Consider the following 20,731-nt stretch of genomic DNA (forward strand, 5'->3'; position numbering starts at 1 on the left):
CTATCTTAAGACATTAATCAAACTTTTAATGTTATCAATTTATTGCATATGTCAGTACAGAAAAATAGAAAGTATATTCTAAAAGAAATTTATTGTAAAAAAAAAAACAAATGTAAATGCTTGCTTGCCATGGCTAGCACATCGTTTACGGTAACATTCAAATTTGAGTTATAAAATTTTATTACTACTTCAAATAAAATATGGCAAATAACAAAATATGATTTACATCATGAAACTGGGTTAACGTATTTTATCCTGAATGTACTTGAATATGCCAAAAACAACTTGACTTTTCAGTATTCACTGTACTGACAGAAACTGTTATAAATTATGTTAAACAACACACACTCATCCCTGTTACATTATGAGTATATGGCACTTTTTGTAAAAAGTGTCTCTTATATGTAGTCCTATTTTTAAACTACATTTTTAAGATACAAAATATAAATGGAGGTATATTTGTGCCATTTGGCAAAAACATGTCGACTATAAGTAGGATGAATGTATTTATTCTGCTATACAAATGAATGTATTATTTCTGATTAGCTAAGATGATGTGCATATATGGTAATATAAATAAACAGAAGTGCTTTTCATTTTCTACCCTACTGATTTAAAAAATAGATGTCTGTGCTCTGTCATTTCTAACTTTACCTGAGTGATATGAAAATACATAAATCTAAGTGGATAATCTGAAAGCATTATAACGAATATTTTTCACAGTTTTTTTTTTCTCTTCATAATTGTTGTCAAACATAATAGGAAAAATGGAGAGGGGCGAGGTCAGTGGAAGAGTTCAGTATATCTCAATCATGACCTAATTTTAAGTGATTTCTGTGACATCCTGTTTAAAAGTACCTTATTTTTTCCCCAACCTTAAGGAAGAAAGGGACTCAATAATAAAAAACTGCCCTTAAACTGACATTGAGAGAAAATTTATATAAAATTGAACATGGCCTTCATTCTGTAATTTGACGAAACAAACCTATTCAGACCTCAAACCAAATCTTACAAAAATAAGAAATGAATATAAAAGCATCAGGTGGTATGAATTCTCAACAAGAGACTATAATTGACACATTACCAAAGCTGGAACTTGGGTGATTACCAAGTGTCTACAGCTCATCAGGAAAGCTGCCCAATAACAAAAAGGAAAACACTATTTTAATAAAAGTATCAATTCTACAGTCAAAGTATTTGCAATTCAGGTGCTCTAGTCACTTTCTCCGTTAGAGACGCCTTGCATACAAATGTATTGTTTTGCTCTGTTAGGTATCCTTTTTGCCAATCTCCTCAGTTAATCATTTCCTGGATCTACATCCAAGAACCAGGTCATATTCCCTTTCCAGCTACTTCTATTCATTTAATATTTTTTACCTTTCATCTGTCACAAATTCTTTCTCCCCATAGTTTGCAATATCCTTCTCAGTATCCTTTTTGTCATTTCCCTTCCAATAATCCCTTTCAAAATAATGGTTTTGATCTAAATGAATTGTATCTTCCTGTATTTAAAATCGTTATATGATTTCCAAATTTGCATTAACTTAATAACTTAAAATTCATTCATAATCTCTTAGAGCTGCTCTTGCAGAATGAGCCAGAAATTAATACACAAGGCAGACATAGTTCTATTCCCACTAGGACATGGGTCCAAATGAAGGTGTGACCTATGAAGCATTCACATTTTATTAAGACCGACTGCTTTGGCCACAAATTAGATGTTTTGAAAAAATGACCCCATGAGCTTCATGGACCTCTAATAACAAGAGTTTGTTTTCTACTCTCTACCCATCTAAGAAATTTCAAATACAGAAGCGAGGAAAGAAAGATGTATTAACAACCCTAAACACAGCCCCTTCTGCTGCAGGAAGACAGTTCCTTAATCCGAAGAGAATGAAGGTGAGGATGGAAACAAGTACTTTACAATTTTTGAAATCCTGCCTTAGGGAAAAAAACAAAACAAAACAAAACAAAAACCTGTTTATAAACCCTTAAAAAAAAGCAGCATAAGAACAAAACACTGATGAAGAAAAGGTTGAAAGCTTTTATACTTCATCAGCATATTTACAACTAAAGTTGATAAATCCCTCCATGAGTAGTAAACCAAATAATCACATGGAAACACACAAAGGTACTCTGTAAACTTAAAAGAATGATACAAGTCTAGGGTGTGCCAAGTAAGCTCATGCCTAAGGACACTGCATTTGTTGTATTAACTCTTTTCTTTTTAATATATTACTATTTAGTCATTCTACATATCAAGGATTGACAAGATGAAAAGTATCCTTTAATCATGGTGAATTTATACATAAAAATACACCTTCTAAAAAAAATACACCTTCTGTGATATGCATTACCAACTTTTTTTAAAGCATGACTAACAATAATTTTTAGAAAAAGTGTCCTTAAAAATCATACTTGCTAGAATTTATTTTCTAAATACTGACATAGAGTGATTTAGAATGTTATGCAGCAAAAGTATTTCTAGCCCAATCTCCTTGGAAAGATTTTAAAATTAAAGTCAAGAATATTGACCCATTATTCCTCTACTCTAGCTGCTTGCACAAAGCCAATAAATATAGCTAAAATATTCAAAATATGTTAAAGCTGACGTAATGTAATGTACAGAGCTCAATTACATCTAATTTTTGAAGACGATTCGAAACAACCTAGCACAATTATACCTCATAGCTTATTTTTTTTAAAGTAAATCCTGCAAGTTTTAAGAGGCTTTTTTTTAAAGCAAGATTTTTCTTACTCTTCTATGTGCCTAAGTGCTACTTCTCACTTACAGCCATTTAATTGTTAAATGTGGAAATAGGTTCTGTATGAAAAAGCTCTAGAGTTCCTTCACTCCCACATTCCTACATTGGAGAAAAATAAAGAAGACTTCCTGAAACTGTCTTTCAGTGCTATCATAACAACTGAAACATTAAACCAAAGAACAGCTTTTTTGCTTTTGTTTTTGTAACTTTTATTTTCAGAAAGTCCAATAAATGAGATCTTGACTTTAGTGGGCTAGATATACCTAGATACTGGACTTAAAAATTAAATGTGGGAGTTTCTATAAAATCGTATGTACAATCATGTAATGATGGTAGTAAGACTTGCTAATTTAATTCTTAAACAAGTTCTAATTATCATTATGACTGCTAGTAGTGGTTCAGCTGTAGACGTACAAAACCGACAGAAGCTAAAAGTCTCTTTGCCACCAAAATTACAAATGTTAAAAAGTTCAAATATGCACATCAAAGCTGCAGTAAAATCCTAAATTTCTATTTTTACATGCTATGATCCAGACTGTACCTAACAAAACACGGTACATGTATATTGGAAAATGGGGTCCCATTTATTTGTAAGAAAAAGCTGGATCTCAGCATTCACCGGAGCAAAAGTCAACGGCAACCTGCACACAGGCCTCAATTTCACTTCTTGCCAAGAACAAAATAGAGTTTACATAAAAATAGATATGACCCAGGTTACCATATACATAGGTATATGACCAGTACTATTTACATTAAAAACATTGCATTGCATAATTCAAGGAATAAAATACCATCATGCATTTCATTTTAACTGTTAAGGGGAAGAATGCAGTTACAGACTACGTTTGCTTACCATGATTGTCCTGGTATTTACTAAAGGCAGAATACTCAAAGGTTTCTCGTTTACAAATCTCCTTCCACACCCAGCCATTAATCCATGTGTCACAGAGGGCACACCACTTAGGCAACAAGAAACTTTTGAATACAATATGCTATTATACTGGCATATTAAACTAAAGGTATGGATACATAACCACATTGAAAGGTTCGATGAAAATGTATGAAATAATCCCAAGAATTACAGTTCTTCAAATGTAAAAAACTATTTGGATCATCTCAAAGGAGCACTGAAGTCCTTTCAAAGTTTAATGTCACTCTTCAGACAAGTACAGACATAACACACTTCTAGAAAGGAACATTCTTTATCATTCTGCACAAATTAAAATACAGTGCATTAATCAAAAAGAAAAACATCATATAATTGTTACATTAGATGAAGTTTTTGCCATTTCTTCAGGAGAATGACTTTTTATTACTTCTTTGATGAACTGTTCAAGGGCAGTGAAGTAACCCTGGCACTGCCATGTATCATTATGAGTTCCATCAGGAAAAATAGCTAATCTCTTAGTCCGAGATGGGGATAGTTCATAGAGTTGCTTCATCATTACTGGTGGGATCAACTGGTCAGAGAGTCCAGAGATGAAAAGAGAAGGCATTCTGCACTGAGAGATTTTTCTGTAGGACAAGAATTTATTTTTGTAGCACCATAAAGGAAGGTAACGCATCGGAAAGAATGAAAATAAAGTGCTGGCCATGTGCGGTATGCTTAAAAATGTGTTCTCCACCATAATGGCTGAAATCCTATGTGAATTTTCAGAAGCCAAATGAATAGCCACTGCTCCTCCCAAGGAACGGCCAAAAAGGAAGATTTTTGTTTTGTCAAGGTCAGGTCTAGTCATCACATAGTCTAACACAGCTTCAGAATCTAGGTAGAGTCCTTCTTCACTTGCTTCTCCTTCGCTTTTCCCATATCCTCGATAATCAACAAGCAAAAGATTAACTTTGAGGTTAACCAACATAAGCAATGCATTTGGTAACCTGTGACCTATGTTGCCTGCATTTCCATGAAAATAAATTATAGTTGGGGAATAAGGTGAATTGTCTCCAGTGTATCTGATCAATATAAGATTTAGACGCACTCCATCTTTGGTTCTGATGAAAATGTTTTCATGTGGAATACCAGTGGGCATGGGAACATAAAGGCGTGACGAAGATGGCTGTTCTGGAAAATAAAGCAATACATCCTGGAATTTATATAGAATACCTGCTATTGATACGAATATTAACAAAAGTAAGATAATGCCTCCATACAGATGAAAAGTCACTATTAAAGGTAAAAGAGAAATACGGCAAAGAGCCCAAGACCATGAAGCCAAGGCTATTAGCCATCTTTCAACAAAGTTCCACAGCATCCAGGACTTTTCCATTGTAGCTCTCCGAAAGTATCCTAAAGAGAAAGAGAGAGAGAGAATCAGTAATTCAACATACATTTTTTTAAAAGTTAGTTCCATGATATAAGAAATCATGGTCCTACAAGAATCTTTGAAAGGCTACATCAATCCATCCACCGTTGCTCTAATTTCCCTTGTTCCTTCAGTTCTCAACAGTCTCCTTTCTCCTTCCACTGCTGTGTTTAAGAAACATAAATATTCATCAAATTATATTCACTTTTTTTTTAAGTGCTTAATTACAACCAGGTACTTTCATTACTGCTTTCTCCTTGATTTGATAGGACAATCAGTTGATGTCATGTTCCCAAATTTTTATATAAGGGATATGGAGGCTCAAGGGCATAAGTAAATTGCTGTGCTAGAAGCTCCTCAGGCAGAAGAGCCCAGGGGCCAACTAGGATAATCCCAAAGCTCTTGGTGTGCTTACCAGTGAGCTAGGTAGGTTGAGGGGGGAAAAAAACTGTACTGAAGTTTAATTGACATATAACATATTATTTTCAGGTATACGACATAAAGATATTGATATATGTTGGGAAACAATCACCACAGTAAGTCTAGTTAACATCTGTCACCATTCATAGTTGCAGAATTGTTTTCCTGTGATGAGAACTTCTAAGATGCGCTCTCTTAGCAACTTCCAAATATGCAAGACGTATTAATGACAGTTGCCAAGCAGTAGACCATATCCCCATGGCTATTTATTTTACAACTGCAAGTTTGTACATTCACCCATCTCATCCATCCCTGCCTCTGGCAACCAACAATCTGTTCTCTATATCTAAAAACTTGGGGTTTGGGTTTGGTTTTTGGAGTTTTTTTTAAAAAAATTTTTCTTGTCTTTCTCTGACTTCTTTGTTAGCATAATGCTCTCAGGTCCACCAAATTTTGTCGCAAACAGCAAGGTTTCATTCTTTTTTATGGTGTGGTAATAGTTTGCCGTGTGTATATATCACATTTTCTTTACCCATTCATCCATCCATGGACACTTAAGTTGTTTTATATCCTGGCTGTTGTAAATAATGTTGCAATGAACATGGGGGGGGGTATCTTTCTGAGTCAGTGGTTTTGTTTTCTTTGGATAAAGAGCCAGAAGCAGAATTGCTGGATCATCTGCTGGTTGTGGTTTTAATTTCTTGAGGAACCTCCATACTCTTTTCCACAGTGGCTGCACAGTTTACACTCCTACCAACAGTGCATGAGGATATCCTTTTCTCCACATCTTTGCCAACACTTCTTGTCTTGTTGATAAGAGCCATCCTGACAGGTAGGAGGGGTATATCTCACTGTGGTTTTTGACTTGCATTTCCCTGACAATTTGTGATGCTGAACATCTTTTCATGTACCTGCTGGCCCTCTATATGTCTTCTCTGGAAAAATGTCTATTTCACTTCACAATCACATTGTGTTTTGCTGCTATTCAGTTGTGTGACTTCTTTATATACTTTGGATACTAACCCCCAATCAAATATATGATCTGCATAGACAGTCTGCCATTCAGTAGGCTATTGACTCACTTGTTGACGGTTTCCCTTGCTGTGCAGAAGCTTCATAGTCGGGTATAGTCCCACTTACTTATTTTGCTTTTGTTGCCCCTGCTTGGGTGTCATAGATCCAAAAATCACTGCCAAGACAGATGTCCAGGGGTCTACTGCCAAGTGTTCCTCTAGGAGTTTTAGGGTTTTGGGTCTTAAAGTTTTTAATCCATTTTGAGTTAAATTTTTGTTTATGGTGTTAAGACTGGGCCAGTTTTATTCTTCTGCATGTGGAAATCCTGTTTTCCCAGTGCTATTTGTTGAAAAAACTGACCTTCCCCCGCTGCATATTCTTAGCTCCTCTGCTATAAATCAACTGACCATTAGTGTGTAGGTTTATTTCTGGTCAGTCTATTCTGTTCTACTGATCTATGTATCTATTTTTATGCCAATACCACATTGTTTTGATAGACCTTTGTGATATAGTTTGAATCAGGGAGTGTGATGCGTCCGGCTTTTTCTTTTTCAAGGTTGCTTTGGTTCTTTGAGATCTTTTGTAGTTCCACAAAAATGTAGGATTACTGTTCTCTCTCTTTCTGCAAAAATGCCACTGCAATTTTGATGGTGATTGCATGGTATCCGTATATTATTCTGGGTAGTATGGACATAACAATTCTTCTAATCCATGAACAGGCAGTATCTTTCCATCAATTTCTGTCTTTTTCAATTTCTTTCATTAATGTCTTAATAGTTTTCAGTGTACAGGTCTCCCACCTCCTTGATTAAATTTATTCCTATGTATTTTATGAAAATGTAAATAAAACCGTTTTCTTAATTTCTTTCTGATAATTATTAGTGCATAGAAACACAACAGATTTTTGTATATTGATTTTGTATCCTACAACTTTACTGAGCTAGGTAGGTTGAAGGCAAATTTTACTAAAGAGATAGTTAACATATTCTAACCAACCAAGGCCACTCTGATATAATTTATTGTCAACTTTCTTTTTCACGTTATAAATTATAAGTAAACAAACTAAAGTCAGAATAAAATATTTTCTTCTCTACCTGGAGGTTTTCCGTTAAACTTAGAACAATAATTTATTTAAATTAACCACTGGTTTCTAATATTGTATTATTTTTTAGAAAAAGTTGAATAATTCATTGTACACATTAAAATTTCAGATTGTCAGCATCATGAAATAATGCACAATTGTTCATATAGCTCTTATTGCAATTTCATATCACTGAGTCAAAACAGGTTGCTATGATTGCTATTGATAAAGCCACAAACACCTGGGGAATAAGTGTGAAACAATAGAGCAATTCTATTTGAGAACCAGAGATAAATGAAGAAAATGACTTACTAGAGAAAAACTTCTTTAAAGATTTCTGAAAATTATAATTGATAAAAGAAAATACAGAAGAAAAGTGATTCAAGCCAAAGCTTTCTGGTTATCAAATAAAAAAGTCTATGTATGTTATCTTAAAAAGGCAAAAAAGGTGAGATACAAGTTTTCTTATGTAGCAGTCATCTATTTATACATTTGCTTAATTTAAAAAATATTAAATTCTCTTTTACTCACTAATAAAACTACCATAAAGAAGTTATTCTTAAATTTAATAAATAACAGTTAATGACTAATTTTTAAAAATTTTACTGTATTCTATAAGCTAATAAATGTGAAATTTTCATTCACTGAATTAAACACTGAAAAAAATCATAAAACCAAGTTAAATTAGACGGCTATAAAGAGGAGCTAGATGACTTAACAGATATGGTCTTTCACTATTATCTCACCAAACACATCTTACTATTTCACTAAACACAGACTTTCAAATTTGAGCTCTTGTTCAAATGACTCTCTTTGAACATAAACAGCATAGCATTTTTCTAAAGTTTCTCTGAAATCAATACTGCCACCCAGTTGTAGCAAGTTTTATTACAATGAGTACTATGGTAAGCCAGAGAAAAGCAGATGTGTGAGGTGAAACAAAAATTCAAGCTTAAAAACCATAGAGGCAATACCTGAGCAGTAGGTATCAAGAACTGGTTAAAGACCGGATTGAAAGAGTCTGCACTCTAGCAGCCAAATCAGCCAATTACATTCAATACTGAAAACTGTTCCAGATCAATAATCAGTTAATATCTTTTACAACCTATGACAGCTATGTATCAACAGAGCTTAGAATCAGATAGGGCTACTCTATATTCCTTCAACATAGTGGATAAGTCTTAACAACACATCCGGCCCACTTAAACTTTTCATCTAATGTTTAATTTTATTTTTATCTTTTTTAATTATAAGTGGTATCAATGATTTTCATTTGTACCAAAAAGGTGTACTTGAGAAATGTGAAAATACAACAGTGTTAACTTTATACATAATTTTTTTTAAATTTATGTAATGATTAGGATTAGCAGAGTTTGGGATAAAATACAAGTATACTAGAGCATTGCACTATTTGGAAAATATATACCATTTAAGATATTTCTTTAGTGAACAATTTCATGGTCTTTTTCATAGTTAAAGCCAATCATTTATGACAGTTTTCAGAGAGATGAGTAACTTAAACACCATTTATTTGGTGATTTAGTAGAAAAAAACACTAAAATTTCATCACCCTAAATTCTGCTCTATCATACATTTGCTGAATAATTTTGTGTTTGTCACTTATTTCCATTTTGAATTTCCTTTTTAGTACAATAAGAATCTTTAAAATGTCTATATATAAGGATGGTCAGTATTACCAAATGAAACTAAAAGCATTTACAAATACTATGAAGATATGGTAATTTCATCTGCTTTTGTGACTAGTATTTCTAGCTGTACTACCATGTTTCTAACCATGTTCTGCTCAAATTAACATCAACATCAGAATGTACCAAGCAAATCTAAAAATTTGATAAGGCTCCCTATTATCTTGCATAATCAAGAGCTGACTCAGTTTTCAAATCAAACAAAATCTACTACAACATTACATACATACATATATGTAATATATATACACATACATACATACGTATGTGTATACATATAATATATGGGAAATAGTTATAATCTTCAATTACTCAAGCTCTGAAAAATTATCTTTTTAAAAGTAGCCTCTTTAATTTCTAATTTCAACATACAATTTTGAATTTAAATCTATAAGGCCAACAACTGTCTTCCTTTTTCACTACCATATCCCTACTGGGTAGTACACCACTTGACATACATTCAAGACTAAGATGCTTTTTAAATGAACAACCCAGTAATGTATCTAAATTATTAGACTTCTTAGAAAACATAGCTGTATTCTGAGCATATATATATATATGACTGGACATCAGAAAAATGGCATATTTGAGTCCAGTTCTGGTTAGAAATAGAGGAATTAAATTTGCAGTTTTCAACAGAGCATTCCTGAACAGTCTTTGTGACTTTTGTGATAAATGTAGCTAAATGACTTTGTGATAAACAAATGTAATCTTATAATCTTAAACTGTAGAAGACAGAATCAAAGTCAATCCATATGGAAGAATATCAAATAGAAATCAATTTTAAGGGGGACAGGTGAATAAAAACTGCTCTGAAGTGTGTATGCTGTCTTCTATTTACTATGCTTTGGCATATTGGTGGTTTAGAAAGAGACCTCTATTCACAGACTGTCATTTTTACTTAACCCAATTATGCTAATAATTTCTGATCCCTAGTGTGTCACACCTCTATGCTCTTAAAGGAATGGAGCAAGCAAACCTAATATAGGAAGGATTTTTTTATTTACTAAATTTGTTGAAACGATCAGCAAAATACAATTACTGGAGGCATTTTCTCACATGTAAAACTTGTACAGACTCAGATGTTAGGAAAGTCAGTAAGAATGAATCCACCTCTAATACAGTCCACCGTATAGATCCCATAGCTAGCGGTATGCAAGTTTTCCATATATTTTGTCAATAATTTAGTGTAAGTAAAGAAAGTAAAACCTTTTCTCAGGCATGAAAAAAAATGACCTCTGGTTAACCTTCTAGTAGTTTCCCTGGAAACCCATAAAGGTGGGATACTAGCTGTTTCTAGGCAGTTTTTTGTGGTAAACTTGACCCCTAGTGGTGAGCAAAATCTAGATTGATTGACTGATTGATTGATTTTTTAAGATTTTATTTATTTATTCATGAGAGAGACACAGAGAGAGGCAGAGACACAGGTAGGGGGAGAAGCAGGCTTTCCATGGGGAGCCTGATGTGGCACTCGATCCCAGGACTCAGGGATCATGAGCTGAGCCAAAGGCAGATGCTCAACCACTGAGCCACCCAGGTGTCCCTAAATCTAGATTTAGATACTGAGGAGGGCTACCCATGTCCAGTAGGAAGTATAAAGGTGGCCTTTTCTCAATGGGGATATGGCTTGTAACTGGCGTGTCCTCTGCTAAGTCCTGGATGCAATGCCCATGAGCTATTACAAAAGATACTATTTCCCAGTAAGCAGGAAGCAGCTAAGTCAGAGTGGCACCTGCTCCCACCCACATCATCTTTCCACTAGCCTGAGTTATTATTTGGGAACAACACACCTGACGCTGACACGCTGGCTTTTCTATCCCGTATATTTCAACAAAGGTGAGAGAGACAGTGCCAAGTATGGTCTATTGGGTCTTGAGAGTGTGAATATCCAGCTGAACCCAAGACCATTGCTGGCCGTGGACAATAAACAAGGCAAGATGTTATACCTTAGAGTACATTTTATGGGGCAAAACATTTATGAAATGTGATGCCAAATAAGATGGATTATCTGCCAGGTTCTTTTGTATGATCAAATGCATTTGCTGAGGCCTCTTAGTATCCTAAACAATCAACTTTATACTAACTAGAAGGGTTGCATAAAGGGAAAGAACATTAGATCTACAGACAACAGAAACTCAGTCAACCAGTATCTTCTCATCTTCCATGCTTCTACCTTACTATGTTCTATCACACCAGATCCTACAGTCTGAAGTCTCTAAAACCCAGCCAGCTGTGGCTTTAACCACCTCACTTAATTTTTACTTAATATAGGAGAATCTGATGCATGAGCTCTCATCATGATCTCTCATAAAAAGTAAACCTCATTTGCTAATAAATCCAATGGCTCTTTCTCAATAAACACTGCAACATCACAACCCCCAAGCAGCACCAAACACTGACTTCCTCAGCTTCCAGTATACTCAAATTCCAGCAGTCCTCCCTCTGACCCAACCCCTAATGCAGGTATTTTCCAAGGTCTTGTCCATTTACCTCCTTTCCCCCAGCCATCTCATTCTCTCTCATGGCTCCAATTATCATACTTGTTGTATAAATTATTCTGATTCTGTGTCTACTCCATCTACAATCTCAATTTACCTGTTTCCTGAGTACCTGATTTTCAGTGACACCTCAAACTTATCTATAACTAACCATACCCTTCTCATCATGCATTTTGAATGCTTTATGTTAATTATGAAAAAAAAAAAAAAGCATGATGTATAAACACTTAAAAAAAACAGGTGAAATTCTGGAGCTCAATATATAATAACAAGTAAACTAAAGCTTAAGCACATTATTATAACACACACAGGTCGTGATTCAATGAAAAATCAACATTAAAAATAATTTTGTGCTTTTTATTTAGATGAAGTGATTAGAGGCCTCAAATTGATACTAGTAAGCACTTCTCAAGAAATAATCTATTGAGGGGTGCCTGGGTGGCTCAGTCGGGTAAGACACCAACTCTTGATTTTGACTCAGGTCATGATCTCAGGGTCTTGAGATTGAGCCCCAGGTAGTTGGGCTCCCTGACCCTCCTCCTGCTCCCGTGCTCACACTCACTCTAAGATAAATAAATGAATCTTTAAAAAAGAAGAAGGGGCACCCAGGTGGCTCAGCATCTTCCTTTGGCTCAGGTCATGATCTCATAGTCCTGGGATAGAGCCCCCATATGGGGCTCCCTGCTCAATGGGGAGTCTGCTTCTCTCTCTCTCTCTCTCTCTCCCCCCCTTCCCACTGCTCATGTTCTCTCTCCCCCTCTCAAATAAATAAATGAAAATCCCCCCCAAAAAGAAATAATCTATTGGAAGCATGACTAATTTTTATTATAATGTATAGGCAAAGTAGATATGAAAGTTTTCCTTTTAAAAAAATTGTTTTGAAATATTAGCAACATCTTGTACTGTCAGAACCATCAGGTTGGCTACAGTGTCAGTAGAGTGATAAGTCAACCAAGTGAGTGATAGGCATGCTCACCTGATCTCCGTCACCTCATGTGCTCCCTCATATATACGTACCTGGAGAAATGCGAATGGTTCCATGCCTAAGGGAAAATATTTAAATACTGTCTAACCTCATGCTCAACAAAAAGAGAGCAGTAGCAAAGTCATGCCCCTCCTCAATGACAAGTCCTCAGAACACAACCACAAATGCCCACGGGAGTTCTCAAACCCATCCTAGGCCAGTGAAGCGGTCCCTCAGTTTCCCAGCCCTGTCAGATTCCAATGCATCCCTCCCTACTATTTAAAGGTTAAAGGTCATGCCATAAATATGTACAGATCCCATTATGTGCATGATAGTGCCTAGGGACTACAGACTATTTAAATTTCATAAATGTATAGCCCTTGTCCTCATGTAGCTCGTGATCTACTCAGGAAACACACGGGGCATATATAACAATGCACGTGTAATATAAGTTGACTTAATTATAGAGAAGACAAAATCAAAGATCACAATTGTCTTTAAACACAGCAAAAGAAAAATAAAACCATAATGATGTGTCCTTTACAACATGATTTAGTCATCTTTACATTTTATCATGCTTGTTTACTTAGAGAAACCATGTGGAAATCTATGCAAACTTTTAAAAAACAGGACAAAGCACAACTCCATGATTAAGGATTTCTCTTACTTGCCATCAAATAGCTGTCTATGCCACATATTTTTATCCATTTAGCATAATTATTCACAGGAAGTGGAAGTATTCAGGCATAATCTAAGTAAATACTTGGCCATCACGGTGTCAAGGAAATCAGAGCAGCCGAACTGGATGAGCTTAACGTTCCCATTAAACCTGAGACCTTCCTTTGCCGGTGGTTTTCAAAAGGTGGTTGCACTGCAGACGCCTAGGGACACCAAGACCCTCTGATGTGTCTCTGAGATCTGCATTATAATTATATTAAGGGATCCCTGAGTGGCGCAGCGGTTTAGCGCCTGCCTTTGGCCCAGGGCGTGATCCTGGAGACCCGGGATCGAATCCCACGTCGGGCTCCCGGTGCATGGAGCCTGCTTCTCCCTCTGCCTATGTCTCTGCTTCTCTCTCTCTCTGTGTGACTATCATAAATAAATAAAAATAAAAAAAATAATTATATTAAGACACTATTTGCACTAATGGTACAAAACCAGTGCTGCATACAACTGCAGCTGCCTGGCAACAAACAAGACAGAGCAACCAGGAGTCCTATTCTTTATCCCCATGAATTCCAGGAAAGGGGGGGAACGTCAGTTTTACTCAAGAATGTCACTGAAAAACTCATAAAAAAAGTATTAATTATATCTCAACCAATGAGTACACATCTTCCATGTTCTGAGTGACAAGTGTGTGACACAATGAGGAGGACACCAGATCACTAGTGCTGTGTACTAACAGTCTGAGTTGTGAGCTGAACTATGTGCTTTGTTTAGGTGACAATATTTTTACTTAAAAAGACAATTAGCTGGGCAGTCCCAGTGGCTCAGCAGTTTAGTGTTACCTTCGGCCCACAGTGTGATCCTGGAGACCCGGGATCAAGTCCCACATCAGGCTCCCTGCATGGAGCCTGCTTCTCCCTCTATGTCTCTGCCTCTCTCTGTGTGTGTCTCTCATAAATAAATAAAATCTTAAAAAAAAAAAAAAGACCATTAACAAAACTATGGTTCCTCAGGCTTAGGTGTCTGGCACCTTCCACAGAAAATGAATGTGAAGTTGCCAATAGCTTCCCATGACTTCAGAGACTTTTCTGATAGCATTGTGGTAATGATATTATTAGCAAATGTGATTTTTGATAACCTTTCAAACGTATCGGCATTTGGAACTACCTGCCCAACACAGCAAACAAATATTTTCCAAACAACCAATGAATGATATCACATAAACAAAGCATGAAAAAGTTTACTGTGAGATAAACTGATGGATTTTTTTAAAAAAGATTTTCTTTATTTATTCATGAGAGACACCACACACAGAGGCAGAGACATAGGCAGAGGGAGAAGCAGGCTCCCTGCAGGGAGCCTGACTGCAGGATTCGATCCCAGGATCATGACCTGGGCCAAAGGCTGATGCTCAACCACTGAGCCACCCAGACGTCCCTAAAAAAGTTCTTTGATACAAGTTTCAGATTCCACAACGTAACTAACCCTTAAGATGCCATCTGTCTAGTATTGGAATAGTATCCATAATAACCATAATACTACTCCCTTATCAAGTATGGGTCTGTGCAAGCCTGATACTGCCTCATAAAGTTCACCTAAAACAGCCTACCTTCTGAGAATGAATGTAGAAACATGATGATCAGCCTGTATTCTATCAAGCAGACATTAAAGATATTTACAGAGATGTAAAACAATGCCATACTCCTCATTATTATTTTTTTGCAAAGACAGCTGTTCTGGATAAAAAATATATTAATGTGCAATAAATATTTTGCTGCCACTTTAAAATGATAATTTACATATTTCATAAACTCTCAGCTTTAGTTTCTAACAATAAATACCTCTCTCTATAGTATACATATACAAGAACACTTTGGCATCCCTGGTAATTCTTTAAAATGTAAAGGGTTCTGAGACCAGAAAGTTTGAAAAACACTGTTCTATAGTGCCTAACTATATAACCTTACCATCTTTCTCCTCCAGAAACTTGTCTCCTTCAAATTAAGAATGATATACTATGGAGAGAACTAGGTAACTATCAAATCATCCTAAATACCCCACAAATTGTCCTGAAGACTGACAGAACAGATTCCACAACTAAAAGGAGAAAAGAGGCCACGTCTAAGAAGATTCTTACAGCTGAGACTTGCAGTACTAGGTGGAATCAAAGCAGGGCGAGTGGACTTCCTTGTGTTGTTCCTGATCTTTGTTAGGGCTAAAGCATTAAATCTTCCACCACTGAGTATGATGTTACTTTTGAGTATTTTATATTTACATGGCCTTCATTTGTTGAAGTATATCCTCTCATACCCACTCTGTTGAGAGTTTTTATCATAAAATCAGATGTTTGATTTTTTCAATAGTTTATTCTGAACATTAAAATGATCTTATGATTTTTATCCTTCAATTTGTTAATGTGTGGCATCATGCTGACTGAGAATATTGAGCCACTACTGGATCCCCAGAATAAGTCCCTGAAACTAGTATAATAACGTATGCAAACTATACTGGAATTAAAATAAAAAATAAAAGAAAAAAGAAAAATCCCCACCCCCACTCCCAAAGAAAGAAGTACTACATTAAGTATTTTGTGCATTACAACATATGCAGGTTGCTAAAGCTTGCTAGATTTTGGAAGAGAAGTATCTTTAATAAAAAGACCTAATATTCTTCAGGTTCCCAAGGATCCTAAATGTAAGACAGATGACAAGCTGTGGAGAGGAAATTTTCTGCCTAGGCAAAGGTTCTGTGTCACTCTGGGTGAGGCTGGTACCCAGTGAATGTTGCTTCCCACATTCTCAAATCACTAGCCAAGTCGATATTTAAATGTGGCAACCTATTTTGAATGGGTATTCCCGCATATCATTTTTTTAGCTTGGGTTTCAGTTTCCACATTTGCAGAAAGAATCCCTAAGATCTCACAAATTCCTTTTTTTTTTTTTTTTAAGATTTTATTTATTTATTCATGAAAGACAGAAAGAGAGAAAGGGGCAAAGACACAGGAAGAGGGAGAAACAGGCTCCATGCAGGGAGCCCGACGGGACTCGATTCCAGGTCTTCAGGATCAGGCCCCCGGCTGAAGGCAGCGCTAAACTGCTGAGCCGCCAGGGATGTTCAGGTCTCACAAATTCTATTTTATAGGTGATAGAGAAAAATCAAAGGCAGAGTTGGAAAATAAGCAGCAGATTATAAACAGTCTTTGCTAACTACCACAGAAGGTTGGCGGGCCCAGTTATATGACTTTAACAAGTAACTGAAAAGTTAGGGATAGGTAAGTATTCACCAAGATTAAAAATGATTCTCCAGCAATCTCGGATGTGCACAGATCCAGTGATTTCATATTTCAGTTGAAGTTTGTGAAGTATTTTATTCATCATAAGCTTTCCAGTCTCCTTCCCAGACCACTGTCAAATAACACATTTTTAAAGCACACGTAGTTAAAGTTGTAGAAAATAACTGGCTGCACAACCTTTACATAAAACTACAGACATAGCATGTTTTAGGAGTGTGTAATTACTAGGAGAGGAGAAAAGAAAACTAGGAATATACAAGGAATGATCATGAGTTTCTGTGAACTCTGCAATGTCTTGTTTCTGCTTTAACAGAACTCAGGTTAATGTTTCCAGTAGAAAAGTAATGTACATGATGGCAAACACTAAACATTACTTTCAAGTCTAGAGTAACAACCACCATCAACTTCTTCCTTGCCAAAAAATATTATCACCCCCCTTTGAAGTTGGTAATCTATTCAGATCAGTTCTTTATCCAGCAATATTTTATCTACAAATTAAAAACAACTTAAATATATCAAGACTAAAAACCCAAATTATGGGAATGAATACATTTTAATTATTGCCTCAATAACTAGGGAGAGTAAATCAGACAAATATGTTATTCTTTCAATCACACTTAAAATTATATTTTAATAAAGGTCAGAATTCTCACACAAAAAAGTAAATGCTTATTATCCTTACTATTTTTTCATTGCAAATGTTTACACTGTATTACACAGTATATGGTGATTTACTGATTCTGCCAACAGTACAAGATCTTTAAAAAACCACAGATGTTTACCTGCACGTGAAAGACAAATTCCCTCTATGAATGTGAGTGAAGGTTCCCCAACTATATACACACAATGGAAAAAGTCCTCACTCATGAATATACTATTATTTTTCAAGGCCCTTAAGTCCATCTCAAATTGATAATTTTGGGAATAGCTTGTTTAAAAATAAAAACTGATCATTTATTAAAAAACGTACCTACAAACAAAACAAAACAAAACAACATACCTACAAGTGACAGAACAGTGCACGTTCAAGCAAAGGCTGTAAAACTTAGAAAGCAAATTCATGTGTCATCGCTAACAGCCAGATCACAGACAAACAATGAGTATCCCATGCTGCTCCTCAAGCACTCTGAAGGAATTCAGTTTCCAATCCCATTCCCAGTAATACAGAACTCAGACTCAACCTTCCTACATCAACAGATCTCCTTTTCTGCACAGGGAAGTTAAGAAATCATGCCAGCTGCACAGCTGACGTGGAAACACAAGTAGCTATCTCTGTGCTGGAGACACCACAGAATGAATTATCTACTTCCCTAATGGGTATCCACATGTCATCAATAATGAAAAAGGGTGTATTAATAGTCCTTTGGGACAAATGAACAACAATGGCCTATGAAAATGTTGGAGAGTAACTGAATAGTTGAGATAGCTTTTTACATTGGGATTTAAACCTGCTTGAGCAGATATCTCAAACACACCAGACAGCCACACAAATAGCATTTTCCTGCTGCCCCCCTTTACTTGAAGCATGGAAAACTTGGCAAATACAGCCAACTCTGAGAGAACAAAGATGACAGATCACTGTCACTATGGAAGCCAATCACAATTTGTCCTGAGATTATAAATATCTGTAAGAAAGAAAATTATTTAAAAAGATTCACAAAAGCTAAAAATGCAAATAAGCGATGTTAGAATTAAAACTGATAATGAAATTCAGACAAAGTTTCCAACTTATGGAGGGGTACTGTTCTAGATACTTTACTCAAAACTAGATGGAGGAAACTTAAAAATCATTTTTCTTATAAAACCAACGTTACAGAAATAAAATTCTCAGGCTAACTCATTAATGTATATAGTTCACTTTGGGAAAATACTACAGCTTTGCAACTTCAGAAGGTACTGCTGTAGGAGTCAGGACCTATAAGAAAGAGTAACAAAATTTGTGATAACTCATTATGAAGTGTATCCTTTGAGGGGAAAAACATCTCAACTAGAAAAATTAGAAAAACCAGGGAATCCCTGGGTGGCACAGTGGTTTGGCGCCTGCCTTTGGCCCAGGGCGCGATCCTGGAGACCTGAGATCGAATCCCACATCGGGTTCCCGGTGCATGGAGCCTGCTTCTCCCTCTGCCTGTGTCTCTGCCTCTCTCTCTCTCTCTCTGTGACTATCATAAATAAATAAAAAAAAAAATTAAAAAAAAAAAAAAGAAAAACCGGATCCCTTTTCTTCGGTCCAAACCTAAGAAGGGTTACCTAAGGGTCTCAGGCATTCCTGAATGAGATTAAGCAAGAATTAGAAAGATTTTAGAATCTGAGTTATAACTGAGTTCTAAATCAGTGAAAAACAGAAATAGATTCCCCTGAAATGAGCAGCAAGAGAGGGGAGATCACAGGAAAACGTGAGGCCTGGCAGCCTCCTGAACCTATCACCAAGTTCTCACTTAGCTGGTGTAGCCTGTCACTCAGAGGGCAAGGGCCAGGTGTGCCCGAGAAGGCAGGTGGGGCTCCCGGGTCTGGACGCACAGATGGTCCTGAGCTGGCTTATACGCGTCATTTCAAATCACCTACCAAAGGGAGGCAGTGTGATGCAGCGGAAAGAGACCTGTTTTCCGGCTTGGTCTGTAATTACCTGGGTGACTTCTGCCAACTCACTTAGCCTCTCTAACTATAGGTTTCCTCCGAGGTAAATGGGAGGTGAAACACATAACTGGAAAACTGCTGGGATCCAGCGTGATACATAGTGTGTTGGTGCAGCTGCTTCCCTAAGACCCCATTCAAAGCGTTTATTATCCACCCACAGCGGGGTAAGGGAAAATAAGTACAACGAGAACTTCTGCTAGACTTGGGTTCAATACGACAAGACTCGCTGGAGGATACCTGAGTATGTGCACGCAGGAAACAAACTGGGCAATGCCTTATGTTTCTGTGAAAACCCAGCTCCCCCAGGAAGCCTTCGAGGGACCTCTGCCCCCTACTAGCAACCGTTCCACATTCTGCAGTCAGTACACATTTACGGGGTGCCGCCTACTGCCACAGGATAACGAGTTTATCTGCTTCCCATAGACTGGGACTTCCTTGACGACGAGGACTTCGTCTCTTCGGTTCTGTAGGTTCAGTGCACAGCGCCTGGCACTTAGTGAGTCCACGCGCAGGGGCTGAATGGAGCAGTCTGCTTTGGAGTGGGGTGGGGCGGTGAGATGACATTACACGGGTAACGGCCAACGGCTACTTACTGAGATAACATTGAACTTTTCGGCAGAAGACGTGGCTAATCTAAGCCTGCACACAGAGAAGTACTGACCCGTGCCGGGGAGACCGGGAGGGGATCACCCGACATCAGACATCGGCACGCGAAGCCCCTGTACCTACTCAGCTACCGCCTAGCAGACCCATGGGAAACGGCTCTGGAATAAACAAACAACAACAAAAAAAAAAATATGGGGTTTTGGTCATGACCCCCCAGGCAGTAAGGCTCATGATGCATTTTTGCAGGAAATGAATTCAGCGGACAGACAGACACCCCGGCGGGACCGGCCGCGGCCATGCGGGGTGCGGTCGCGCTGTTCCCTGGACACCCCAAACTTCCCGCCCGGGAACCCGCAGGTCGAAGGCTGTCGGCGGCAGGTCCCCGCGCCCGAGCCAGGGACGTCCCGGCTCGCTGTCCCTCGGGGCGCGGGGGGGCGCGGGGGGGGGGGCGCGGGGGCCTCCGCGTACAGGTCCGAGCGCGCTCCCGGGAACGCGGCGCACCAGGTCCCGACCCCCGCACGGCAGCCGCCCCCGCCGGGCCCCGCAGCCACCCCGCGGCAGACCCCGCCGGCCGCCCCCGCCGCCCCCGCCGCCGCCGCCGCCGCGCACCGCACTTACTTAGACCCGCTCGCAGGCTGCGCAGTCGGCCGCGGACACGGAAGCCGGCGCCGCGCAGCAGCGTCCCCCCGCGCCGCTTCCGTCGCTCCTCATCGTCCTCCGCCAGCCGAGGGGCCGCCGCCGTCGTCGCCACGGTCTAGCCCGGAGCTCTTGCGGCGCCG

The 20,731-nt window shown here is 37.8% G+C and overlaps 2 protein-coding genes and 1 long non-coding RNA gene across 5 annotated transcripts in view; 1 reads left to right on the forward strand and 2 right to left on the reverse strand.

Annotated features, from left to right (window-relative positions):
- The window catches only part of TNFSF13B (TNF superfamily member 13b), a 79,031-nt gene extending 58,323 nt beyond the window's left edge, over positions 1-20,708 (reverse strand). Inside the window, exon 1 of the mRNA XM_077854978.1 lies at positions 20,571-20,708. The gene's annotated coding sequence lies outside the window, so the exon portion shown is untranslated. The remainder of the gene's footprint in view (positions 1-20,570) is intronic.
- On the reverse strand, positions 6-20,705 carry ABHD13 (abhydrolase domain containing 13). 3 transcript variants are annotated; one of them, XM_077854984.1, is made up of 3 exons: positions 20,571-20,691; positions 20,008-20,110; positions 6-5,052 (listed from the first exon to the last, which is right to left on the reverse strand). In XM_077854984.1, the coding sequence occupies exon 3, from the start codon at positions 5,030-5,032 to the stop codon at positions 4,019-4,021; it is 1,014 nt and encodes a 337-aa protein (XP_077711110.1). In that variant the 5' UTR covers positions 5,033-5,052; positions 20,008-20,110; positions 20,571-20,691; the 3' UTR covers positions 6-4,018. The 3 variants fall into 3 exon arrangements, with proteins under 3 accessions (XP_077711110.1, XP_077711108.1, XP_077711109.1); XM_077854982.1 differs by lacking the exon at positions 20,008-20,110 and having other exon boundaries at positions 20,571-20,705; XM_077854983.1 differs by lacking the exons at positions 20,008-20,110; positions 20,571-20,691 and adding an exon at positions 19,940-19,961.
- LOC144287725 (uncharacterized) lies at positions 19,373-20,140 on the forward strand. Its single transcript, XR_013355475.1, has 2 exons — positions 19,373-19,842; positions 19,966-20,140. It is a non-coding gene; the product is annotated as an uncharacterized LOC144287725 (long non-coding RNA).
- Positions 20,709-20,731: the final 23 nt, after the last annotated feature.

Source organism: Canis aureus, chromosome 17, assembly GCF_053574225.1.
Source record: "Canis aureus isolate CA01 chromosome 17, VMU_Caureus_v.1.0, whole genome shotgun sequence".
In the NCBI taxonomy this organism is placed as follows: Eukaryota; Metazoa; Chordata; class Mammalia; order Carnivora; family Canidae; genus Canis; species Canis aureus.

Excerpts from the sequence above, each read along its gene's own strand:
- ABHD13 (XM_077854982.1), bottom strand. The coding sequence starts at position 5,032 with ATGGAAAAGTCCTGGATGCTGTGGAACTTTGTTGAAAGATGGCTAATA.